Source organism: Mastomys coucha, unplaced genomic scaffold (assembly GCF_008632895.1).
Source record: "Mastomys coucha isolate ucsf_1 unplaced genomic scaffold, UCSF_Mcou_1 pScaffold8, whole genome shotgun sequence".
NCBI classification, from domain to species: Eukaryota; Metazoa; Chordata; class Mammalia; order Rodentia; family Muridae; genus Mastomys; species Mastomys coucha.
Genome location: NW_022196914.1, coordinates 79,987,217 through 80,007,661, shown reverse-complemented (window position 1 = coordinate 80,007,661; position 20,445 = coordinate 79,987,217). Strand labels below are relative to the sequence as shown.

Below are 20,445 nucleotides of genomic sequence, written 5' to 3'. Positions count from 1 at the left end.
TGTGTGTGTGTTAGTTTGGCTTTATGGATGTTTTTGCCTTGTTCTTATTCTATTTCCTTCAAGTTCCTTTTGGCTGTTGTGGTGGTTTGGGTGGGCACTGTATCTTCCATTTTGGAGCCCTTCCTTTGGTGAGCCTTGAATGGCTACATACTCTAGTAGGAAGAAACTAAGAGTTGATGGGAACTCTTTCTGTCTTTGTCCCTCTCTCTCTCTGTGTCTCTCCATCTCTGTGTGTGTCTTTCTGTCTCTGTCTCTCTGTCTCTGTCTCTCTGTCTCTGTCTCTGTGGAGGGAGGCACTGGCATCCAAGGATTGTGCAGTGGACAGTTAGAGAGCTTTTTGCATTGTACAATCTCCAAATGTAGGTTTGGGAGGCCCTTTTCTCCCAAGCTAGTCTAACCAAAGAAAAGCCCCTGCCTGGAGGTTTAAATGGCTGGTCCCCTTCTGTCCAGAAACTGCAAGTGCAGGAAGATGAAGGAACAGGATTACCTAACGTTCTCTTCCGGGCCCAGGGTTCTTCCTCAGCTCCACGGGAAAGCAGAGGCATTCCAGCCTAGCTGTGGAGAAACAAAGGCTTGCTTCTCGCCCTCTTTCACACTCAAGTAGTTGCCATGATTTTTGACTTTGTCACCTTCCCTAACCATTGAGGTATACACCCCGTGTTTTATGCTCCTGTTTATATTTACTTACATGATTCATTTTGAAATAGCAAAAAGTTCATTTTCCTCCCTAATTGGATTATTAGCATTATCAACAAGTTTCAATTCATCTTCAATACAAACCTCATTCTTGTAAATTTGTAAAAGCTTCTTTATCTAATTTAAGCAGAAGAGTAACTGCTTCCCAGCTGTTAAGAGAATCTGTTTAAGACCACATCACAAGAAATCTAACTTGAGGGTAACCTACTATACAGCTTGACCACCCTCAGCAATCATAGCTGAGCTCTCCTCCATGTGGAGTGCTGTTCCTAGGGGGCGCCAAAAGTTCATTAGGTTAGTGACAGTCACAACACTGAGTGGAGCTCAAGGTACAGATCCCAAATTGAGAGCTTTGTCGAACCAGGAAAGCAGAGAATGAGTAATGGTGTGGCCAGCAATGAATTGTGTAGGAGCCAAGGGAAGCAGGGGGCTGAAGTCCTGTGGGCTTGGAGAGAGTGGAACTCTTGGAATGAACAAGGACAAGACGATGCATTTATAAGGAGCCCTGCAACACTTCCCGATTGGGTGATGGAATTGCAGCTGAGATTTTCAGTTACACCGGAGGGTGGGGTCAAGAGTCCTAACAGGTGGCAGAGCATAGCCCGGGCTTTGGAAAGAATGTGCTGGAGTAAGTGTTCTGACATAATTAAAAGTAAATGTTGGGCTAGTGTTATGAGTGTATAAATAACAATTTAATTTAATTTAATTTACCTCTGCTAAATCATACCAAAGTCTAACATGGGATAACTTGGTGCATAGTTCATTTCTTCTTCAACAAACTTATGAGATGAGCGCCAGGCACTGTGAATGAAGAACCTGGGGGCGCAGACGGAACACAGTACACCTTCTTTATGTATTTAGTGCTGGTAAAATAGGCCACTGACAAGGGCGGCTGCATGAGGAGGCAGCCTAGGAGGGCCCAGGAGAGGTTCTTCACGTGCCTGCCTGGCGCACTGTAAGTGACTCACCACACCCCAGCTAGCCTCTCTTTTGCATAGGTTAAGCTAAAGTTTCTCTCAGAATATGGTTAACATTACTCCTGTCTCCCCTGAGCTCCATTTTGCAAATCCAATAGTGCCTAGTGTCACTTGACCTTTGCTTAGCCAGACATATGGAGATAGGTTTCAGAGTGTCTGTGAACTCTCTAACACTGGATGCAAATCGTGTGGCTGTCCTTTCTCGTGGTCATAGACTGTTATCCTCTCAAAGGAGCCTGTAAGCCCAGGACAATTACTAATTAATGTCTTAAATTTCCCTAATCCAATAAAAGAACTTCTGCCTTAACATTTTTTTTTTTTTTTTTAAACAACGGAATCACTTAGAGCTGGGTCAGTTACTGCTCTGTGGCCCCTTCTAGCCCTAGGTTCTTACACCTTCATGTCCTTGTATCCAAAAAAGAGGAGAAGTACTGGGCTCAAGCTTCCTAACGTTTCCAATAGCAACTGCATACTTAACCTATAACCACCATAAGGCAGTCCTATTCATAACAAGAATATGATGTTTTCAAACATACTGGAAATCTGTATTTCCAAGGCAATCTGTTAGAATGGCTTTTTGGGTTGGTTGTTTGTTTGCCAAATTTTTAGTTTGAAAAATGCTCAAGTTCAAAAATCAAGTTCAATATACATTTAGTGTATGTTAAACACACAGAGCCAGCATTCCATGCTGCGGGAGGGTAAGTGGGGACAGAATATGCTTTCTACCCTCATGGAGAAGTGACATTTTGTAAAATATTCAAATAGCCACCAAGGGGATTGGGAGAGAAGGCACTTAGTGGTGTTTTGTTAACGTCTCAAAGGACTCCATGAACCTAGGACAATTAACAGAACAGAGAGTGCAGTCTGGAGTGTCCACACCACTGAGCACCACCACTGCACACGCTTGTAGCCCATGGGCCTCTGTCTCTCAATAAAGGGCTAGGCCTGGAGGCTGACGGCGCAGTCAGAAATATAAAGAAAAAAATATGCATAGCGGAAAGGTTGTCTTTGTCCTCTGAGAGACAGAAACAATGAAAGCAAGTAGTGAAGGAGAAGCTGTCCTGGAACATGAAGGCATTAAAGGAGATAAAACACGTTCACAAAAAATGTAAGGCAGTTTGAAAATCAATAACCTTTGTCATTAACGCTGTTGCATCTTTTTTAAAAAAAATATATATGTTTGAACTAAGCTAATACAATACAAATATTTTCCTAAACTTCAAGTAATACAATTGCCTTGCTTGAAGGGTGCATGGACCTATAAAGGCATTCCTAAAACATGTATTGTAGGCATGGATACATGTTGACTTTTCTTTTTGTTCAACAATGTGTAATTTAGCATCGACTATTAATATGACATTTGTAGAGTGCCTTTATGAAAATGTTCCCAAAACAGTGTCACATTCTCCTCTGCACTACCTTAGAATGGACTAATAATTATTCTACTCTCTGTCCTTAGGATGAGCTGTCATCTGCCAAACTTTCAGGACAGCTCAGGGCTTAGAAGAGGGCTCATCTAAATAAAGGCCGGCTAAAGTGACATTGTGGAGACTTAATCCTTCTCTGGCTGCCTGTGTTAACCAAAGACTGATTTACAAGACTCTTCCTTTTCTGGAGTTCAGATTCTTAAGTCCCTGGGGTCTTGCGATTTGACAGCAAGAGAGAAAAAAAAACAAAAACGAAATGAAGGTCAGCGATGAGCCCCCGCTGCAGGGACTCGGGGGCTGTCAAGGGGCTTTTACACTTGGGAGCGCAAGACTGCCTGGTTACACAGGGAATTAACAGAGTGAAGCCTTTGTCCCCCAGTCTCAGCCATCTACCACAGAGCATCAGGTTCCACCTCGGGAGGAGTTATGGTAACTGAATGTGCCTCTGGTTGTACAGCTAGAGCTTGGAAATCCGAGGTGAGGGAAGGCGGGAGGGGCCTGGAGTGAGCTCCTGCTGGGCTGTGTAACATCTCTCTGGTCCCTGGGTCTCCACAAGGACTTTTTGCTCAGCTCTCCTCGCTCTCATGGACGCTGTGCTTCAGGAGGCCTCAACTCAAGCTTTCTTCACTTGCCATCTGCGCCTGTCCTGCAATCTGCCCTGACAGTGGCTCTGGGCTGAGATGGAGCCATGAGCCTGCATAGAAGATGACTGCAGTGTTTGTGAATGGAGGCGGCCTGGTGAACACACATTGTGACAGGTGGGAGCGGAGGGACAGCGTGGAAAGCAGCTGTCAGACCGAGGGCGGCAAGGACGACGAGGAGGACCAGCCTCGTCAGCTGACACCCTTCGAGAAACTGACCCAGGACATGTGCCAAGATGAGAAGGTGGTGAGGGAGATCACGCTGGGGAAACGAATAGGCTTCTATCGAATTCGAGGGGAGATCGGAAGCGGAAACTTTTCCCAGGTCAAGCTGGGGATTCACTCCTTAACCAAAGGTAGGATCGAACTTCCTAAAGATTACCTGTGAGGTATCTGGGGCCTAATTGAGGGTGGGGCTAGAAGGCTACTTAAGTTCATGTTCGTAGCTTCAGTTTGTACTGGTGTGTCATAAACAATGGCCTGGAATGTTACAGAAGACCTAGACCACTAGGTCTTTAAATGATAGGTTCCAAGGTCTTCTCTAACCAACCAGACAGACTACTCCCGTTCCTTTGGGAAATGGAGGACTTGCTCTCAGGCCCTCTTTTGCTTTAGTCTTCTTTGTAGATGTTCTCAATGACACTTGAATCTTCACTTCACACTTGGCAGCTACTGGTCGCCCTAGGACTCTGGATCAATAGTGCTCGTCACCTTGGCCTAAGGGAGGAAGGGTGTGGAGAGCACAGGGTGCTTTTGCTAGCCTACCCTAACTGGGCCCTTCCCAGAGTTAGCCTAGCTTAGTTAAAGCTAGGAATTGCCTTAAGGGAGAAAAACGCTGGGCAGTCAGCATGCTGAAACCACCCTCTGAAGCTCGTGGGCATTTCCCTCTCCAGAGAGACCCTTCCTGATGTTGTCTCCATGACCTACCCTGTTACCACGCCCCAAGTTATCTCTTCTATCAGAGATAACTTTTGCTTTCTACTTAGCCCCGTCCCAGTCCCATGATCTTTTCATCTGTTTTACCTGGACAGAAAAAGTTCCAGGTCTAAATAACAGTGGTATGGGATTCGTCCAGTATATGCAAGGTCCTGATTTCGATTCCCCCAGCACAGCCAAATAAAAAGCATCATGCGTGTGCACACCCCCAATACACATGTACCTTGGTACATACACTCAGAAGTCATTGGAGCATCAAATCTTCCACCCCACTTGGAAGCCTCCTGGGTGTCTGGGTTCACACTTCCGCATCTCAGCTACCTTTGTCATCTCTGTAAATTAAAGTACCTCTCCCAGTTTCACAGTTTGCTTGCCTCACTGGCTGTCAGAAGGAATGAGTAGATGATCAATCAATACTAGTTACTGACGAGACTTTTCAGGCACACCTATCTTGCCTTTATGCAATCAAAGATAAATTGCAGACTCCTTTTCAGCAGAATTTGGTCCCTCATATAAACCAAGATCAGTTTACCTGCGCTCCCTACGGACTGGCATTGCCAACTCTGCTGCTAGGTGGGACGCTCCAGAGAATCCTCATTCCTGAACTTGTTTGGGATGCTAGTTTCATCATTTGCTTCTTTTGAATCAGGGTCTCCCTAAGTTGCTAAGGCCAGTATTGAACTCATTCTGTAGCCCAGACATACCATGAACTCTTTATTCTCTGGCCCCAGTCTCCTAAGCACATGGGATTACAGGCCTGTGACACCAAATCTAATTTTCAGCAGTTCATGTATATAAACTCCTATGTACAGAGTGGTTTGTATGTGTGTGCGTGTGGTGCTGAGAACCAAACCCAGGGAACACTCTACCATTGAGCTACGCCTCAGCCCTGCACTGGTTTTAAATATATTCATTTTCTCTGTGAACACCATGAGTTTTTCTTATTTTAGGGTTTTGTTTTGTTTTGTTTTGTTTTGTTTTTGAGACAGGGTTTCTCTGTATAGCCCTGGCTGTCCTGGAACTCACTCTGTAGATCAGGCTGGCCTCAGAAATACGCCTGCCTCTGCCTCCCAAGTGCTGGGATTAAAGGCATGTGCCACCATTGCCCAACCTTAATTTAATTTTTTAAAAGATTTTTGGTTTTGTTTTGTTTTTTTGTTTTTTTGTTTTTTCGAGACAGGGTTTTTCTGTATAGCCCTGGCTGTCCTGGAACTCACTCTGTAGACAAGGCTGGCCTCGAACTCAGAAATCTGCCTGCTTCTGCCTCCCAAGTGCTGGGATTAAAGGTGTGCACCACCACTGCCCGGCAAGATTTATTTTTTTTAAAGATTTATTTATTTATTATATGTAAGTACACTGAAGCTGTCTTCAGACACCCCATAAGAGAGCACCAGATCTCATTACAGATGTTTGTGAGCCACCATGCGGTTGCTGGGATTTGAACTCAGGACCTTTGGAAGAGCAGTCAGTGCAAGAGCATTCACTCCAGCCCAAAAGATTTATTTTTAGACAGGAGTGGTGGCATATTCATTTAATCCCAGCAATGGGGAGGCAAAGGCAGGCAAGATCTCTGAGTTTGAGACAAGCCTGGTCTACAGAGTGAGTTTCAGGTCAGCCAAGACTACACAGAGAAACCCTGTTTTGAAAAAAAAAGAATTATTTATTTTTATTTTATTTTATGTGTACCAGTTTTTACTTACATGTATGTCAGTGCACTGCATGCATGCCTGATCGTCACAGTGGCCAGAAGAGGTTCTCTTGGAACTGGAGTTACAGATGGTTGATAGCTGCCATGAGGGTGCTGGGAAACAAACCTAGGACCTCTGGAAGAGCAACCAGTGATCCAAGCCAGCTCTCTGGCCCTTTTCCTTTCAAAATACATTTTAGGGCTGGGCGGTGGTGGCGCATGCCTTTAATCTCAGTACTTGGGAAGCAGAGGCAGGTGGATTTCTGAGTTCGAAGCCAGCCTGGTCTACAGAGTGAGTTCCAGGACAGCCAGGGCTACACAGAGAAACCCTGTCTCGAAAAACCTAAAAAAACCAAAAAAACAAAAACAAAAAACAAAAAAACGTTTTAGAGCTGGAGAAATGGCTCACAACCAAAATACATTTTAACTTTGTTATACAATAAGTCTACATACTTTTGGAATACAGAATAACACAGACACACATAGACACACACACACACACACACATACATACACATATATTATGCAATGATCATACAGGGGCATGGTGCATATTTATCACCTCTGGTGCTTGTCATTTTTTGGGTTAGGAATATTCAACACTGTCTCTGCATGTATTCCTAAGCATTGGTTCTGTTGTTCAGAAGACACACAATGGAGAGTTTCAATACACAGTGTCAAACTTCAGGGACAGATTTTAAAGCCTTATTCATAAAACTATATCTAGACTTGGTTTTGGTGCTTTTTGGTCCAACTCAGAGGTCCACCTGCCTCTGCCTCCAAAGCACTGAGATGAAAGGTGTGCGCCACAGCCCAGCTTTAAGACTACATCTAGACTAGTAACTCGAATCTAACCCAGATGGGTGTGACTTCTCAATGAAAGAAAAGACAAGGAGGTGAGGGGCCAGAAGGTGAGACAGATATCATGGTTAAGGAGAGTCGAGGAGACCTTGGATAAAGCCACACCTGGAGAGAAAGTCACAGGTCACAGCCATGCTACAGAAGCCTGCAAATGGCAGGAGGCTGAGCTAGTTCCCTGATGTGACCATGTGACCGGCTCTGCGTGCTTGCAGGTGAGTGTAGCTCAGGTGTTAGAACTTCGCAGAGGAAATGGGAGTGGGGGAGAGCGAGTACACATTGTAGGCAGAGCTTTGACTTGAGGGTTGGAAAGATTTGTTTTACAAACTCAAGCAGGCATCTGACTTGATGTAAACTACTTTGTTTTCAGCTGTATTGTTAATAAATTTCAGACCATGATTCTTAAATTTGTTAGATAACGTGTGAAGCTTAAGAGTCTATAGTAACTACTCAATAAACAGTGGCTCTCAAAAAAATCCCACAAATTTATTTTGTATTTAAATCAATTTATTTTAAAAGAAAATTAATGTTACAATAATGGGAAAAAACATCAGTTGCTTGGAAGGTAATGGTAAAAATTTGGATGTAATAATATAATGGTAAAATAAACTCAAACAGATTTTAAGGTTTTAAGAAGTGATTATAAGCTAATCAAAAGTAATTGAGCAAAACAACCCAATACACAACTTTCTTTTTGCATTGAATAGGAGAATTGGCTAGAATAACGTTTTTATTCTGTAATAACATTTTATGTGGTTGAAGGCTACTTAAGGCTGCCTGTGCATGGCAATTATTTTGTGCCTGGTGAATCTTTTTTTTGTTTTGTTTTTTGTTTTTTGTTTTTTCGAGACAGGGTTTCTCTGTGTAGCCCTGGCTTTCCTGGAAGTCACTCTGTAGACCAGGCTGGCCTCGAACTCAGAAATTCACCTGCCTCTGCCTCCCAAGTGCTAGGATTAAAGGCGTGTGCCACCACTGACTGGCGTGCCTGGTGAATCTTAAGGGCTTTACATTAGGAAACCATGATGTTATCCCGTCTCTTCTATCTTATAGATGAGGAAACAAAAGTCCAGAACTGGCTGCTCCCTCATTACAACAAAGCTGGGTGTGCAACTGGGTTTCCATCTTACTTCACAAGGTTTCCTTGGAATTCTGGGATCATGTTGAAGAGACATGTCTCTCCTACCATGCCTCCAACAAGCTAGCCAAAGTTAGCTGCTACTGATGATGCTTTTAGATTCTGGACACTCTCCCAAGCAATACTCCCAAGCAGTGATTTTGTCAAAGAAACCGGAAACAACCAGGAATAATATGAATATGTAACTGTGTTAGTCAGCTTTGCGGTACTGTGACAGAATGCGAGAGATAATAAAGCTTTGAGGCAGAAAGGTTTATTTTGTTTACACTTTAAGAAGTTTCTGTCCATGCTTACTTGATCCTTTAGTTCTATGGTCCATGCAGCCTGGAAGCAAAAAGGAAGACATGCGGAGAGACCAGGGTCCCAGTGTCCCCTTCAAGAGGACATTCTCAGTGCCTGACATCATCCCAATAGGTCCCACCTCTTAAGCTTCTGTCATCTCCCAGAAGCATCATGGCCCAAGGACCAAGTCTCTATCTAGCACATGGACCTTGGGGGATATGTCATAGCCAAACTGTAACAGTAATCAAATCTCACAAAAGCAGCATGGAGTCTTCTTACAGCTGACTTCCTGTCTGTCCTTCTCCCCTCAGACAATGTCCAGGAGATATGACTTATCATGACTCACATGGGAAAAGGCAGGACAGTCCTGAGGGACGCACAGACTTCGGAGTTAGTCAGATTTGTATGGAATCGTGATTCTTTGTTTTCCTATCTGTGTGGCTACAAAAAAAAGCTCTGTCTCCATTCTGTGTGTTTTCCCATGTGTAAAGTGAGACGAGGATTAGCTTGGAGTAGTTGCATAAGACTGTTGTGTGGAGAAGATTTAAAAGTATGCAATACTAGTATAGTCTGCTTTCTATTGTTGTGATAAAGCAACTTGGGGAGAAAAGTTTTGTTTGGTTTATACATCCCAATCAAAGCCCATCACCGATAGAAGCCAAAGGCAGGAATTCAAGGCAGGAATCTGAAGCGGAGGCCACAGAAGGTGCTGCTTACTGGCTTGCTCTCCATGGCTTGCTTAGTTTGCTTTCCTTTTTTTGTAGATTTATTTTATTTATTTTATGTGTATGAGTACACTGTAGCTGTATAGATGGCCACTCGCTTCTGCCCCGCTCACTCCAGCTTAATTCACTGGAGCTGTCTTCAGACGCACCAGAAGAGGGTGTCAGATCTCATTACGGGTGGTTGTGAGCCACCATGTGGTTGCTGGGATCCGAACTCAGGACCTTCGGAAGAGCAGTCAGTGCTCTTACCCACTGAGCCATCTCGCCAGCCCCCAGTCTGCTTTCTTATATAACCCAGGACCATCTGCCCAAGCGTGGCCCCACCCACAGTATGTGCACAGTGGCTTGGGTCTTCCAACATCTATCATTAATAAGAAAATGCTTGCCCATAGGCCAGTCTGATGGGGGCATTTTCACAGCTGATCTCGATTGATGTTCTGTCTTCTCAGATGATCCTAGCCTGTGTAAAGTTAACAAAAACCTAATCAGAACAAATATGCTACATACCATACACTAGACGGAGCACATAAGACTTGTTTCAGAGCAGTGTAGATTCTTCAGACCTGAGTCATTTATCAGTTCCAGGAACATAGGTCTGTTCAAACTCACCCAGATGGAAAGAGGTGTGAGGACCTGCAAGAGAGTCTCGGTCTTGTCACGGGATTTGAAGTCTTCCTGGAATTTCATGGCTTCTCATGATAACATTTTATCATTATTATCATGGTATTTGTCATCATGATAAATATCTCTCTACATCTTTGAGCAGAATGACACTTAGTGTTTATTATCTGTGGTACATCTTGGCCAAGAATTGTGGTTGCTAGCTCAAGTTCTATAACCTCTCCTCTATTGCCTGCCCGCCACCTTCCACTAGTCCCAGTCTATTTCAGTTCCAATTCTGAAAAGAAAATATGTTTGCTCTGGCCAGCTGTGATGGCTACCTTGGAGCGAAGGCTGTTACAGTCCTTAGGGCCATATTCCCACTCTTTTCCCAGCAGAACTAAAGGTCGAAGTATCTCTAAGGAGAATAAAGAAGGTACCATGCTGGTAAGTGTATCTACCACATATAGAATAACCAACTAAACTGTGAGAAACCCACAAGGCGGGAGTAAGGCGATGGTGTAGACATTTGGTAGACAGACCGTTAGTTTAGAAAAAAGTGATGATCAGTGTTTATATGAATTGCATGACTTCCTGCCTGATAAATTATAAGGTTAACTTCATGCCCATCTGCCTGGGTTTCAGAGAACAATTCCCTGCTGTGTAGGTGGTGCTTTGTGAGGCTTCCATGCCCTTCTTGTACCCAATCACCAAAGCCTAACCCTGTTATCAAAGGTACAGTGTCACCTCTGGTTATGGGATGGCATGTGCAAAAGAGGCCAGGGAAATGAATAGTTGTTTGCAAAGACATGGCCCCTATACAAAGCCAGCTTCACCAGAATTGTCATGAGGTTTTCTAGGAAACATGTCCCATCTGGGTAACAGAAAAGAGAGCATTTGGATGCCCTGGAAGTTCCCAGGACAGTGGCTAAGGATAGAATAACAATAACAACAACAAAGACACCAGCTGCTCTGGGTCTCCAGAAAGAAGATGACCTCTCTTCTGGAGGTTTATTTTCATAGCTGACAATGTAGCTTCTCTTGGGATCTGGAGGGAGATATGGTAAGCTCAGAGCCGTCGTGAGCCCCCTTTTAGGCTGATTAGAAATTTCTCAAAAGCAGTGGTTCCCCGAGCTTCTGAATGTTTTATGTCCCATCTGTTGGTACCTGAGACTTTCTTGCTCTCGGCCCTTTGTGACCTCCTCCTTCCTCTTTCCCTCGCCTTTGCTTTTTCTCCTTCAGTGTGTTTACTCATCACTCTACTTGTTTATCTTTATTTATTTATTCTTGTGATTGTTTATTTGTGTGTGTCATGTATGTGTGTCGTGTGTGTGTGGCGGGGTGAGCTCACCTGTACTTCTGTGCTGGGTCTAGAGGTTGACACTGGAATCTCTTCCTTTCTTTCTCTTCACCTTTAAGAATATTTTAAAATGTATTCTTTGGTAATCTCATACATGAATACAATGTATTTATTGTATCCATAAATACACACTGATTCCTTCTAGTTCCTCTTACCTCCCACCCCTTTTCTAACTTCATCTCCTCCTCCTTCTTTTACAAGTCATGAATCCAATTATTGCTGATCATAAGTGCCCACGTTAGTTTTGTTTGTCATTTGCTCTGTCAATAGACTTGGAGCTCACTGTTGTGGTGAGATTGGCTTCCCAGTAGGCCCACCGGGACCCAGCTGTCTCTCCTTCCTGTACCACGAGGGCTATAGCTTTCACTTGGGTGCTGGGAATACAAACTCGGGTCCTCAAGTGTCCACAGCTTATCCCACTGAAACCATCTCCCCAGTTACCATTAAAAGCAAACAAACAAACAACATATACTAAATGTCTCCAGAGTGTACTCTTTGTTCCGGAGTCTACAGAAATGGTGCATGTCTTAAGGATACTAACAGCTGTTTAGAGGAGATTGACTGAAAACAGTTAATCTATGTTGTCTCAGAGGCAGGCTAGGAGAGTGGGATCACTGGGCCCCCAGTAGAATCAAGAAAGGCCTACAGTGGGTCCTGAGATTTGTTTCACAGGATGCAGTGGGGAAAGCTCCAGGAAGAAAGACCTGTAAATTACCTGCAGATGAGAAACCATGAAGGCCGTGTAAAGGTGGTTCAATAGAGCTGGGGAAAGGTGCCTACAGAGTGGCAGGGAACAACATGGACGATGATGATGTAAGTATTGGCCTGCCCACAAAGACTCTTGCTGGACTGAGTTTTGTCATATAGGATTCAGAAAACCACTGAAGACTGTGAAGGAGTAATTGATGTGATATGACTTCAGTGAAAAGAGAACAATGATGCTCACTGAGACTAAGGGAGTGGCAAGGAGGATGGAGAGGAAGGGTCTGGTTGAAAAATGGTTTAGAATACTGAAAACCAGGCTGGTGTGATAGTTCAGTGAATAAAATACTTACATTTCTAGTGTGAGGACCAGATCAGACATTCAGTGGTGTCTGGCGGTGGTGGCGCACGCCTTTAATCCCAGCACTTGGGAGGCAGAGGCAGGCAGATTTCTGTGTTCGAGGCCAGCCTGGTCAACAGAGTGAGTTCCAGGACAGCCAAGGCTATACAGAGAAACCCTGTCTCAAAAAACCAAAAAAAAAACAAAACAAAACAAAAAAAACCCCAAAAAACCACATCCAAGGTTGTCCTGTGACCTGGACATGCACCGTCTGTACATACATGAGTACATATGCAGTCTGAATTCCTTAGGGAACAGACATTTATTTCTACCAGTGAGCAACAATTTGGAATAACAGGGCTTTTATTGATTGATTGATTGATATAGGATCTCTCTATGTAGTCCTTTCTATCCTGGAACTCTCTATGTAGATCAGGCTAGCCTTGAACTCACAGATATCTGCCTGGCTCAGCCTCCTTAATGCTGGAATTAAAGGTGTGCACCAACACACCGACTTTAGTAATGATTTATTTCATTCTACATTTGTGTTGTAAAGCAGAGCACAGATCCCATGTGCTTTAATGTGAGATGACACAGTTAAGGCACCTGGAGCAGTGTCTAAAGAGACACTCATTCCCACAGCACTTGCCCTGCCCTACAGTAGTCCCATGCCATCTCATGTGAAATCACATGGGATCTGTGCTCTCCCATAGGGGGCTTCTATCAAAGGAGATTGACGTCCCATTACCATGTGTTGTTGAATACTCAGAGCATGTGGAGGTAAAGGGTTGACAGAGATCAGTACTGAGACACGGAGGGGGAGAACGCAGGGGCAAAATCTTCTGCAGAGAATGAGAGCCTGAAGGATGGGAGTTTAGCTATTGCATTAACAACTCACCCAATAGACTGTACAAAATTTTGGTGCAGGGAAACAGCATGAGGCCCTTGACACTAACCACTGAACAGTAGAAAAGCTATGACCAAGGAAGAAGGATGCTCAGAAGATGGGCGAGGAAGCCCATTTGCTGAACTGATAGCCTGAGAGATAGCTGAACGGGAACTTAATTATTTATGTCAATATTGCTTCCAACAGAAGAAGCTACACATTAGACACCATTACTACCCCCTGTCCATTTCAGAAAGCTGAATTGACCTTTAACACACTAATAACACCCATACTTTGAGTAAGCAGCATCTATTTCATGCCAATAACACTGGACCAAAGTTCTTCGAAGCAGGGATGTTGCAAGTAGGTCAGACAGCCAGTCTGTCACTGTCTCTTCTAACTTGTCTGCTAACCTCTTTCTGGATAGTCTGGCCAAGTCTGAACAATAACAAAATGTTGTTTTATTATGAACTCAAGATTCATTTATTTTTAATGATAACCATTTTCATCCTATGGTTATTTTGTAGAAAGATTACAAGTACCAGTCATCAATGCAAAATGTATAGATAAACTATCTGTTATTCCCTAATTAGAAAATAAATCTTCTGGGGTTGGAAGGGTAGGTCAGTCAGTAGGCAGTGTGCTCAGACAGCATACACATTCCATCTTAAATCCCAGTCCTACAAAAATTTGGCGTTAGTAGTATAAGACTCTGGCAAGCCTTAGCTTACCAGGAACCCCCTGAGTGAACCACAGGAAGCCTGGAATCATGCAAAAAAAACAAGAGGAATTTAATGTTGGAGCTGTCCTATACCCAAAGGAGAGATGGCTACTCCCACCCCCCAGCCTGTTTGGTCAGTCTTTATACAGGTTTTCAGAGCAGCAGCCATTAGGCACAATGTGATTGGCAGAACAGTGTGACTTTTAAATGGATTGGTCTCTGGGGAATGAGGTGGCAGAGTCTGTCCTGCGGAATGTGTTTACCTGGTCTAGGCCTCCCCCGCTGCAGGTCCAGTCCGTCCTGCAGAATGTTAATTAGCTTTCCCCTTCCAGAGGAGAAGGGTCTGGTGGAATTTTCAAAAAGGTCCTGAACTGACCTTTTCAGTAGCATACATCTGTGATCTTAGCACTTGGGAGATGAAGGTAAGAGGATAAGAAACTCAAGGTTATCTTTGACTGTGTGAGTTCAAGGCCATCCTGGAATTGAGGAGACCTTTTCTTTCTTTCTTTTTTTTCTTAAAAAAAAAAAAAAAGTAGAGAGTTCTTCTAAACTTATTTTAGTGAACATTTCACCATATTTTTCTATACAAGCTTATACTTTTATTTTTCTTATGTCCTATATATTTAAGGTAATGTAAACACAGATTGGCATCATTTGGGGGTATATCATTATTAACAAAGATGAACCACACTTTAACTGTCTCTTGCTGGGCTACTTGCTGCTCTCTGTAACACACGTACCCTTGTACACATATATCAGGTTGTTTCTTTAAGATTAATTGCAAAAACTGAAATGGCTGGATTAAAGGATGTAATCATCATCAAGATTTCACCACAGTATACCAAGCTCTGTCCAGCCACACAGTGATGGGCCTATTTCTTCAAGCCTTCCCCAGCACAACATAGACAGAGTGTGCCTGTGTCCTGGACTTTATATGTCAGCTATATAGATAAAGTAAAATAAAACACAGTCCCTTCAGGGAGGGTGAGAATGATGGGGAAGGCAGCGTGTATATACCAGTGAGCTGAGATGTGTGTTCTGAATACCCAGTGCCTGCCTGGATGTTGTGATGGTCTCAAGTGGGTGCCGTGGGAGGCCTCCTGGGATAGGCTAATTATAAGGCTAGCCTTGCAGGACCATGAGGGTTGACCTGAGTAAAGTCTGGGGACTGAATGATCTGGACAACAATGGATAAAGAAATGGTCCCACCCATAGATGTTTGTTGTCTCAAGAATGCCAGACTAGAGGAGGAAGTTAGAGTGGAAGCTGGATAGGGACCACAGACATTGACACTAAAGAGACAAGCCAGTTCTGACCAGGAGTGCTCTCTGAGTTTTAGCTTGATCCCGTGAAGATTCCGAGTGAAAACCCTTTTGGAAGGCAGGAATTGGCGTCCAGACCTGTGTGTCAATACTGATATGGACTTGAGGATTATTTTCTTCATTTCCATTGATTTGGGAACCACTGAATCTCTGTGCCTAATAGAATAAAGGAGACCACCCAGAACCCTTCTAGCTTTCATACCTACTTTCCCACTAAAACAAAACAAGTCAACAACAACAACATCAACAACAACAAAACCCTTTATCCCCTTTTTCTTTCCAGAAAAGGTGGCCATTAAGATTCTGGACAAAACCAAGTTAGACCAGAAAACTCAAAGGCTGTTATCCAGAGAGATTTCCAGCATGGAGAAGTTGCACCATCCCAACATCGTCCGTCTTTACGAAGTCGTGGAGACCCTGTCCAAGCTCCACCTAGTGATGGAGTATGCAGGTGGTGGGGAGCTCTTTGGGAAAATCAGCACAGAGGGAAAGCTTTCTGAACCAGAAAGCAAGCTCATCTTCTCCCAGATCGTGTCTGCCGTGAAGCACATGGTAAGCAGGAGCCCCCACTCCGCCTGGCTGCGGGAACATGGGGGCCTTGGTTCATTTTCATATCATCATCTGTTCATATCGTCAACTGTTGGCTCCACAATAACAGCCCCTGCTGTGAGTGCCAGAAGTCTGGCAGGGACCATGGTCCTTGCCTCCAAAGCAGCATCCAGGATCTTGGCACACAGCAGGCCCATGGCTTCTCCAGAAGTTGATAGAAGCCACCCACAGAAGCCAGATGAGCAAGCATCCTTCTCTCTCTCTCTCTTTAAAGATTTATTTATTATATTAATAATAAATAATAATAATAACAACTGTAGCTGTCTTCACTCCAGAAGAGGGAGTCAAATCTGATTATGGATGGTTGTGAGCTACCATGTGGTTGCTGGGATTTGAACTCAGGACCTTCAGAAGAGCAGTCAGTGCTCTTAACCACTGAATCATCTTTCCAGCCTGAGCATCCTTCTCTCTTCTTGGTCACACTCATGTCTCCAGACTCACATCGTACCTCTTAGATGGCTTGTCATTGCTCCTTGGCCCTTCCTTTCCTGTACCAGATGCCTTCATCCCTCACCCCATGACTTACACTTTAGTCCTATCCACAGTTCATGGCCAGCCCAGTTTCCATCTCCCTCTCTGAAAGTTGCTTCGGTCTCAGGCCTGTTGATACCAAACTTTGTTGTCTTCAGTGACCACTCTAGCTCTTACTGCCTCTTTACCCCACATATAAACATTCAGTCAAGCCATTCTTTAGTTCCTGGGTTGTTTCTTTATCTAAAGCTGTATTTTGTGAAGCACACTGCTTAACACCTCCAAGGTCTGTTCTTTTTGTGTGCTCCCTAGGGCCAGCCATACTGCTGGGCACATGGAAGGAACTTGACTTGTGAGTCTAACTGCCAGATAACAAGGAGAAGCAGCAGCAGAGACTCCGGCAGGGAGCACAGCTATGGGTCTGTAGCAGCTCCGTGGCCTACCACTTCTCCCTGCACTCTGGGCTCTGAAGAGACACAAGCTGAACTGCAGTCATGTGCAAAGGACCACACTGAGCACTGCCCACACAGTGTCTTACACAGTTAGTTCCCACAGCAGCCTTATGAAGCAAATGCCAGCTTCTCATTTCATGCAGACGTCTCATTCACATTACACCTCATAGAACTGAATGTAGATTTGACCAGTACTAGCTTATGACACCTGTGTTTTGAACCCCAAGGGTTCATTAGGACAAATGGCATTAAACATTTACCCTAGCCTTTAAAACTAAATCGGTCAAAGTTCCCCAGACTATTGCCTGGATTTAGAGTGTTGAAGGCAGGAAGGGACACGTACTTGAGACATATTGCAGATTCTGTTGCAAGAGACCTTCCAAACTCAATCTCTTCCTTTTTTGCTAAATTGTGTGAGCCCACCCAAAGGAGTGTAGCAGGGTGATAGGAACAGGCCCCTAGACTTCCTGTTCTTGGCCTCGGTCAAAGGAACACTCAGAAAAACCAGGTAAGACCTCAGAAAGCAAGGTTTATTATTTGACTGTGTTTCAAAATCGTGCAGTTGCATAAGATCTGGGTCTTTTTTTTCCTGGCATGAAGTCCAGAGTCTGTGTGGCACAAATTCCAATCTTCAACTCCACAGAAGACCCAAACCTTCGGTTTATTTGTGGGGATGCAAGCATCACACTGGGTTAAAGGTTATGGCAGAGTTTGCTACTATGATTTAAGTTGTTTTCTATTGAATTCCTGAGGTTGCCCACCATCACTCTGCCTCTCTGTTTGCAGAGAAACAGATACATTTTTCTACTTTGTCATTTAGCCTCAAAAGTGACTGTCCTTTCATGTTTCTTCACAGCATGAAAACCAAATTATCCACAGAGATCTGAAAGCAGAAAACGTCTTTTATACCAGTAGCACTTGTGTGAAGGTGGGTGATTTTGGATTCAGCACCGTAAGTAAAAAAGGCGAGATGCTGAACACTTTCTGCGGGTCTCCACCCTACGCTGCACCCGAACTCTTCCGGGACGAACACTATGTTGGTGTTTATGTGGATATCTGGGCCTTGGGTGTCCTTTTGTACTTCATGGTGACCGGCACGATGCCGTTTCGAGCGGAAACCGTGGCCAAACTAAAGAAGAGCATCCTTGAGGGTACCTACACCATACCCCAGCATGTGTCAGAGCCTTGCCACCGGCTCATCCGAGGAGTCCTTCAGCCCACGCCCACAGAGAGGTATGGGATCAACTACATCATGAGCAACGAATGGATGCGAGGGGTGCCATACCCCACCCCTTTGGAACCTTTCCAACTGGATCCTAAACATTTGTCAGAAACCAGCACCCTCAAAGAAGAAGAAAACGAGGTGAAAAGCACTTTAGAACACTTGGGGATTACAGACGAACATATCCGGAATAACCAAGGGAGAGACGCTCGAAGCTCTATCACGGGGGTTTATAGAATCATTTTACATCGAGTGCAAAAAAGAAAAGCATTGGAAAGTGTGCCAATAATGATACTACCAGAACCTAAAGGAAGGGACCTAAAGAAAGGGTCCCGTGTCTACAGAGGCATAAGACACACATCTAAATTTTGTTCGATTTTATAAGTTATATCAGGTAGCTGGGAACTAACCAATGAGCACAGTTTCTGCTTTTAATCTTTCTCGTACACAATTTGAATGGAAACACTTTTGTAATTTTTAAATAAATTTGAGATATGCCTACCACCCCCTACAAAGTCTCTTAGCCTAAAGCCGCTGTGTCTTGTGGGCTTATGTCTTCATGTCATACTTTAGCCTTCGTTTATTTAATGGAGAAATACATGGATTTCGGGCTGTGTGCCAGGCACTGTATAAGCACTGGGGAAACAACTGAGCCAGTCTCCTTCCCTTGTGTGTAGAATATCCCTAATACACAATGTGGACACTTGCTAGCAACTATTTTTGTTTTTAAAAGGAAGATGTCAAATAGTCGGGTACACCATGCTGACTTCCCCACAGATTATATGGCTTGCTACTTTTGGATTAGATCGTTAAAGAAGGCCCCTTTGAGAGGATAAGAGTAGGCTGGGAGGGATGAAGGAGTAGCAATAGTGAGCTGAAGAAGGTAAGTATTGTGCCCAACAGCCAGGGTTATAAATTAGATTCCTCCAAAGAGTGCCAACGACAAAGGCGTTCACGTAGTGTATTTGGGAAGTGATCCCACGACAGAACCTCTGTCACCTGCCCGCTGCTGAGTGAGTACCAAGTAGTTTCTCTGTATTTCTCAGGGCTTTCTATCAAAAAAGTCTTAGAGCGAGAAGGAAAAGGTCACTGGCTCAAGATCGTGTACTGCCGAATAGGACCTTGCACGGGCCATTCAAGCTTGCATGGAAATAGTTACAGCATCAGTGAGTGGAGGAAGCAATATGGCAGGGAGGACCCCAAGTGGTGCACAGAAGCTAACAGTCTATCCGGACCCCCTGCTCCATGTAAACCCCTCTGTTAAGTATACTTCTTGGAGTGGGTTGAGACCTGGAAGGACTCAGCACAGCAGGTTATCAGAGCTGTAAACAATAACTGTCAAGTTCTAGCCACCAGGATTACATTTGTTTTACCAGACCAGGGGGTTCCTATAGGGTTCCACCTATAGGTTTTTAGATTCAGTGAATCCTTGGGTGGGCAAGAGCAGGTACAGTTTAAACAATTTTCCAGATGCTGCTGATGCTGTTAGTTAGGGATCAGACTTTGAGGCTCTCTGTGATACAGTCATGACTGCAGCCAGTCTGGAGGCTGTACCTGGACCTCCTTCCATCAGCTAACCTAACTTTTCCTTACCTTAGACCAGCATTTCAACTGGTCTCCACTGAGTGATATGACCCAAATTGACGTCATGAAAGGATCCTAGTCCTCAATTGCCTTATCCTTGGTAGACTGTAATTGCTGTCACTGCCTGCTCACTATCATCACAGGTTCCAAGAGTAACACACCAGCATCTCTTGGGTTCCTGAGACCTTTTTTTTAGCTCCTTATTACACTTAGGGTCAATTGTCTTCATCAGTACCTGCTGTATCTTCATTCCTACCCTGTTTGCCCACCGGCATAGGCAGCCTCCAGAGCCATGCTAGTCAGATTAACAAGAGTTCTTGTGTGTGTGTGTGTGTGTGTGTGTGTGTTTTGAGAGAGTGTGTTACCTAACAAGAATTCTTTTTTTTTTTAAAGATTTATTTATTATTATAAATCAGTACACAGAAGAGGGTATCAGATTTCATTATGAGTGGTTGTGAGCCACCATGTGGTTGCTGGGATTTGAACTCACGACCTTCAGAAGAGCAGCCAGTGCTCTTACCCACTGAGCCATCTCACCAGCCCCACAAGAATTCTTATTGGGGTTCCTGGTGAAAACATCTTCCTTGACTCCTGGGGACCCAAACTGCTCATTTACTTTAGCCTAGGTGGTTGGAAGGAATTACAAAACCTTCAAGTGACTGATTGTGCAATGGGTCTATCTTGCTTTCAGCCTCCGGTTCCCACACCTGTGAACTTAAACACCAAGAGTCATGTAAGCCACTGTTAAAGCATGCATGCTGATTGCTGGAGAACAGCACACCAACCAGCTACAAAGTGCAGGTTACTGATAC

General features: G+C 44.1%; 1 protein-coding gene across 1 annotated transcript in view; it reads left to right on the top strand.

Moving 5' to 3' along the window:
* Positions 1-18,560, top strand: part of Nim1k (NIM1 serine/threonine protein kinase) — a 51,581-nt gene extending 33,021 nt beyond the window's left edge. The window contains exons 3-5 of the mRNA XM_031359978.1: positions 3,133-4,097; positions 15,579-15,847; positions 17,684-18,560. Coding sequence (XP_031215838.1) covers positions 3,806-4,097; positions 15,579-15,847; positions 17,684-18,433 — 1,311 coding nt within the window. The 5' untranslated portion in view covers positions 3,133-3,805 and the 3' untranslated portion in view covers positions 18,434-18,560. The remainder of the gene's footprint in view (positions 1-3,132; positions 4,098-15,578; positions 15,848-17,683) is intronic.
* Positions 18,561-20,445: the final 1,885 nt, after the last annotated feature.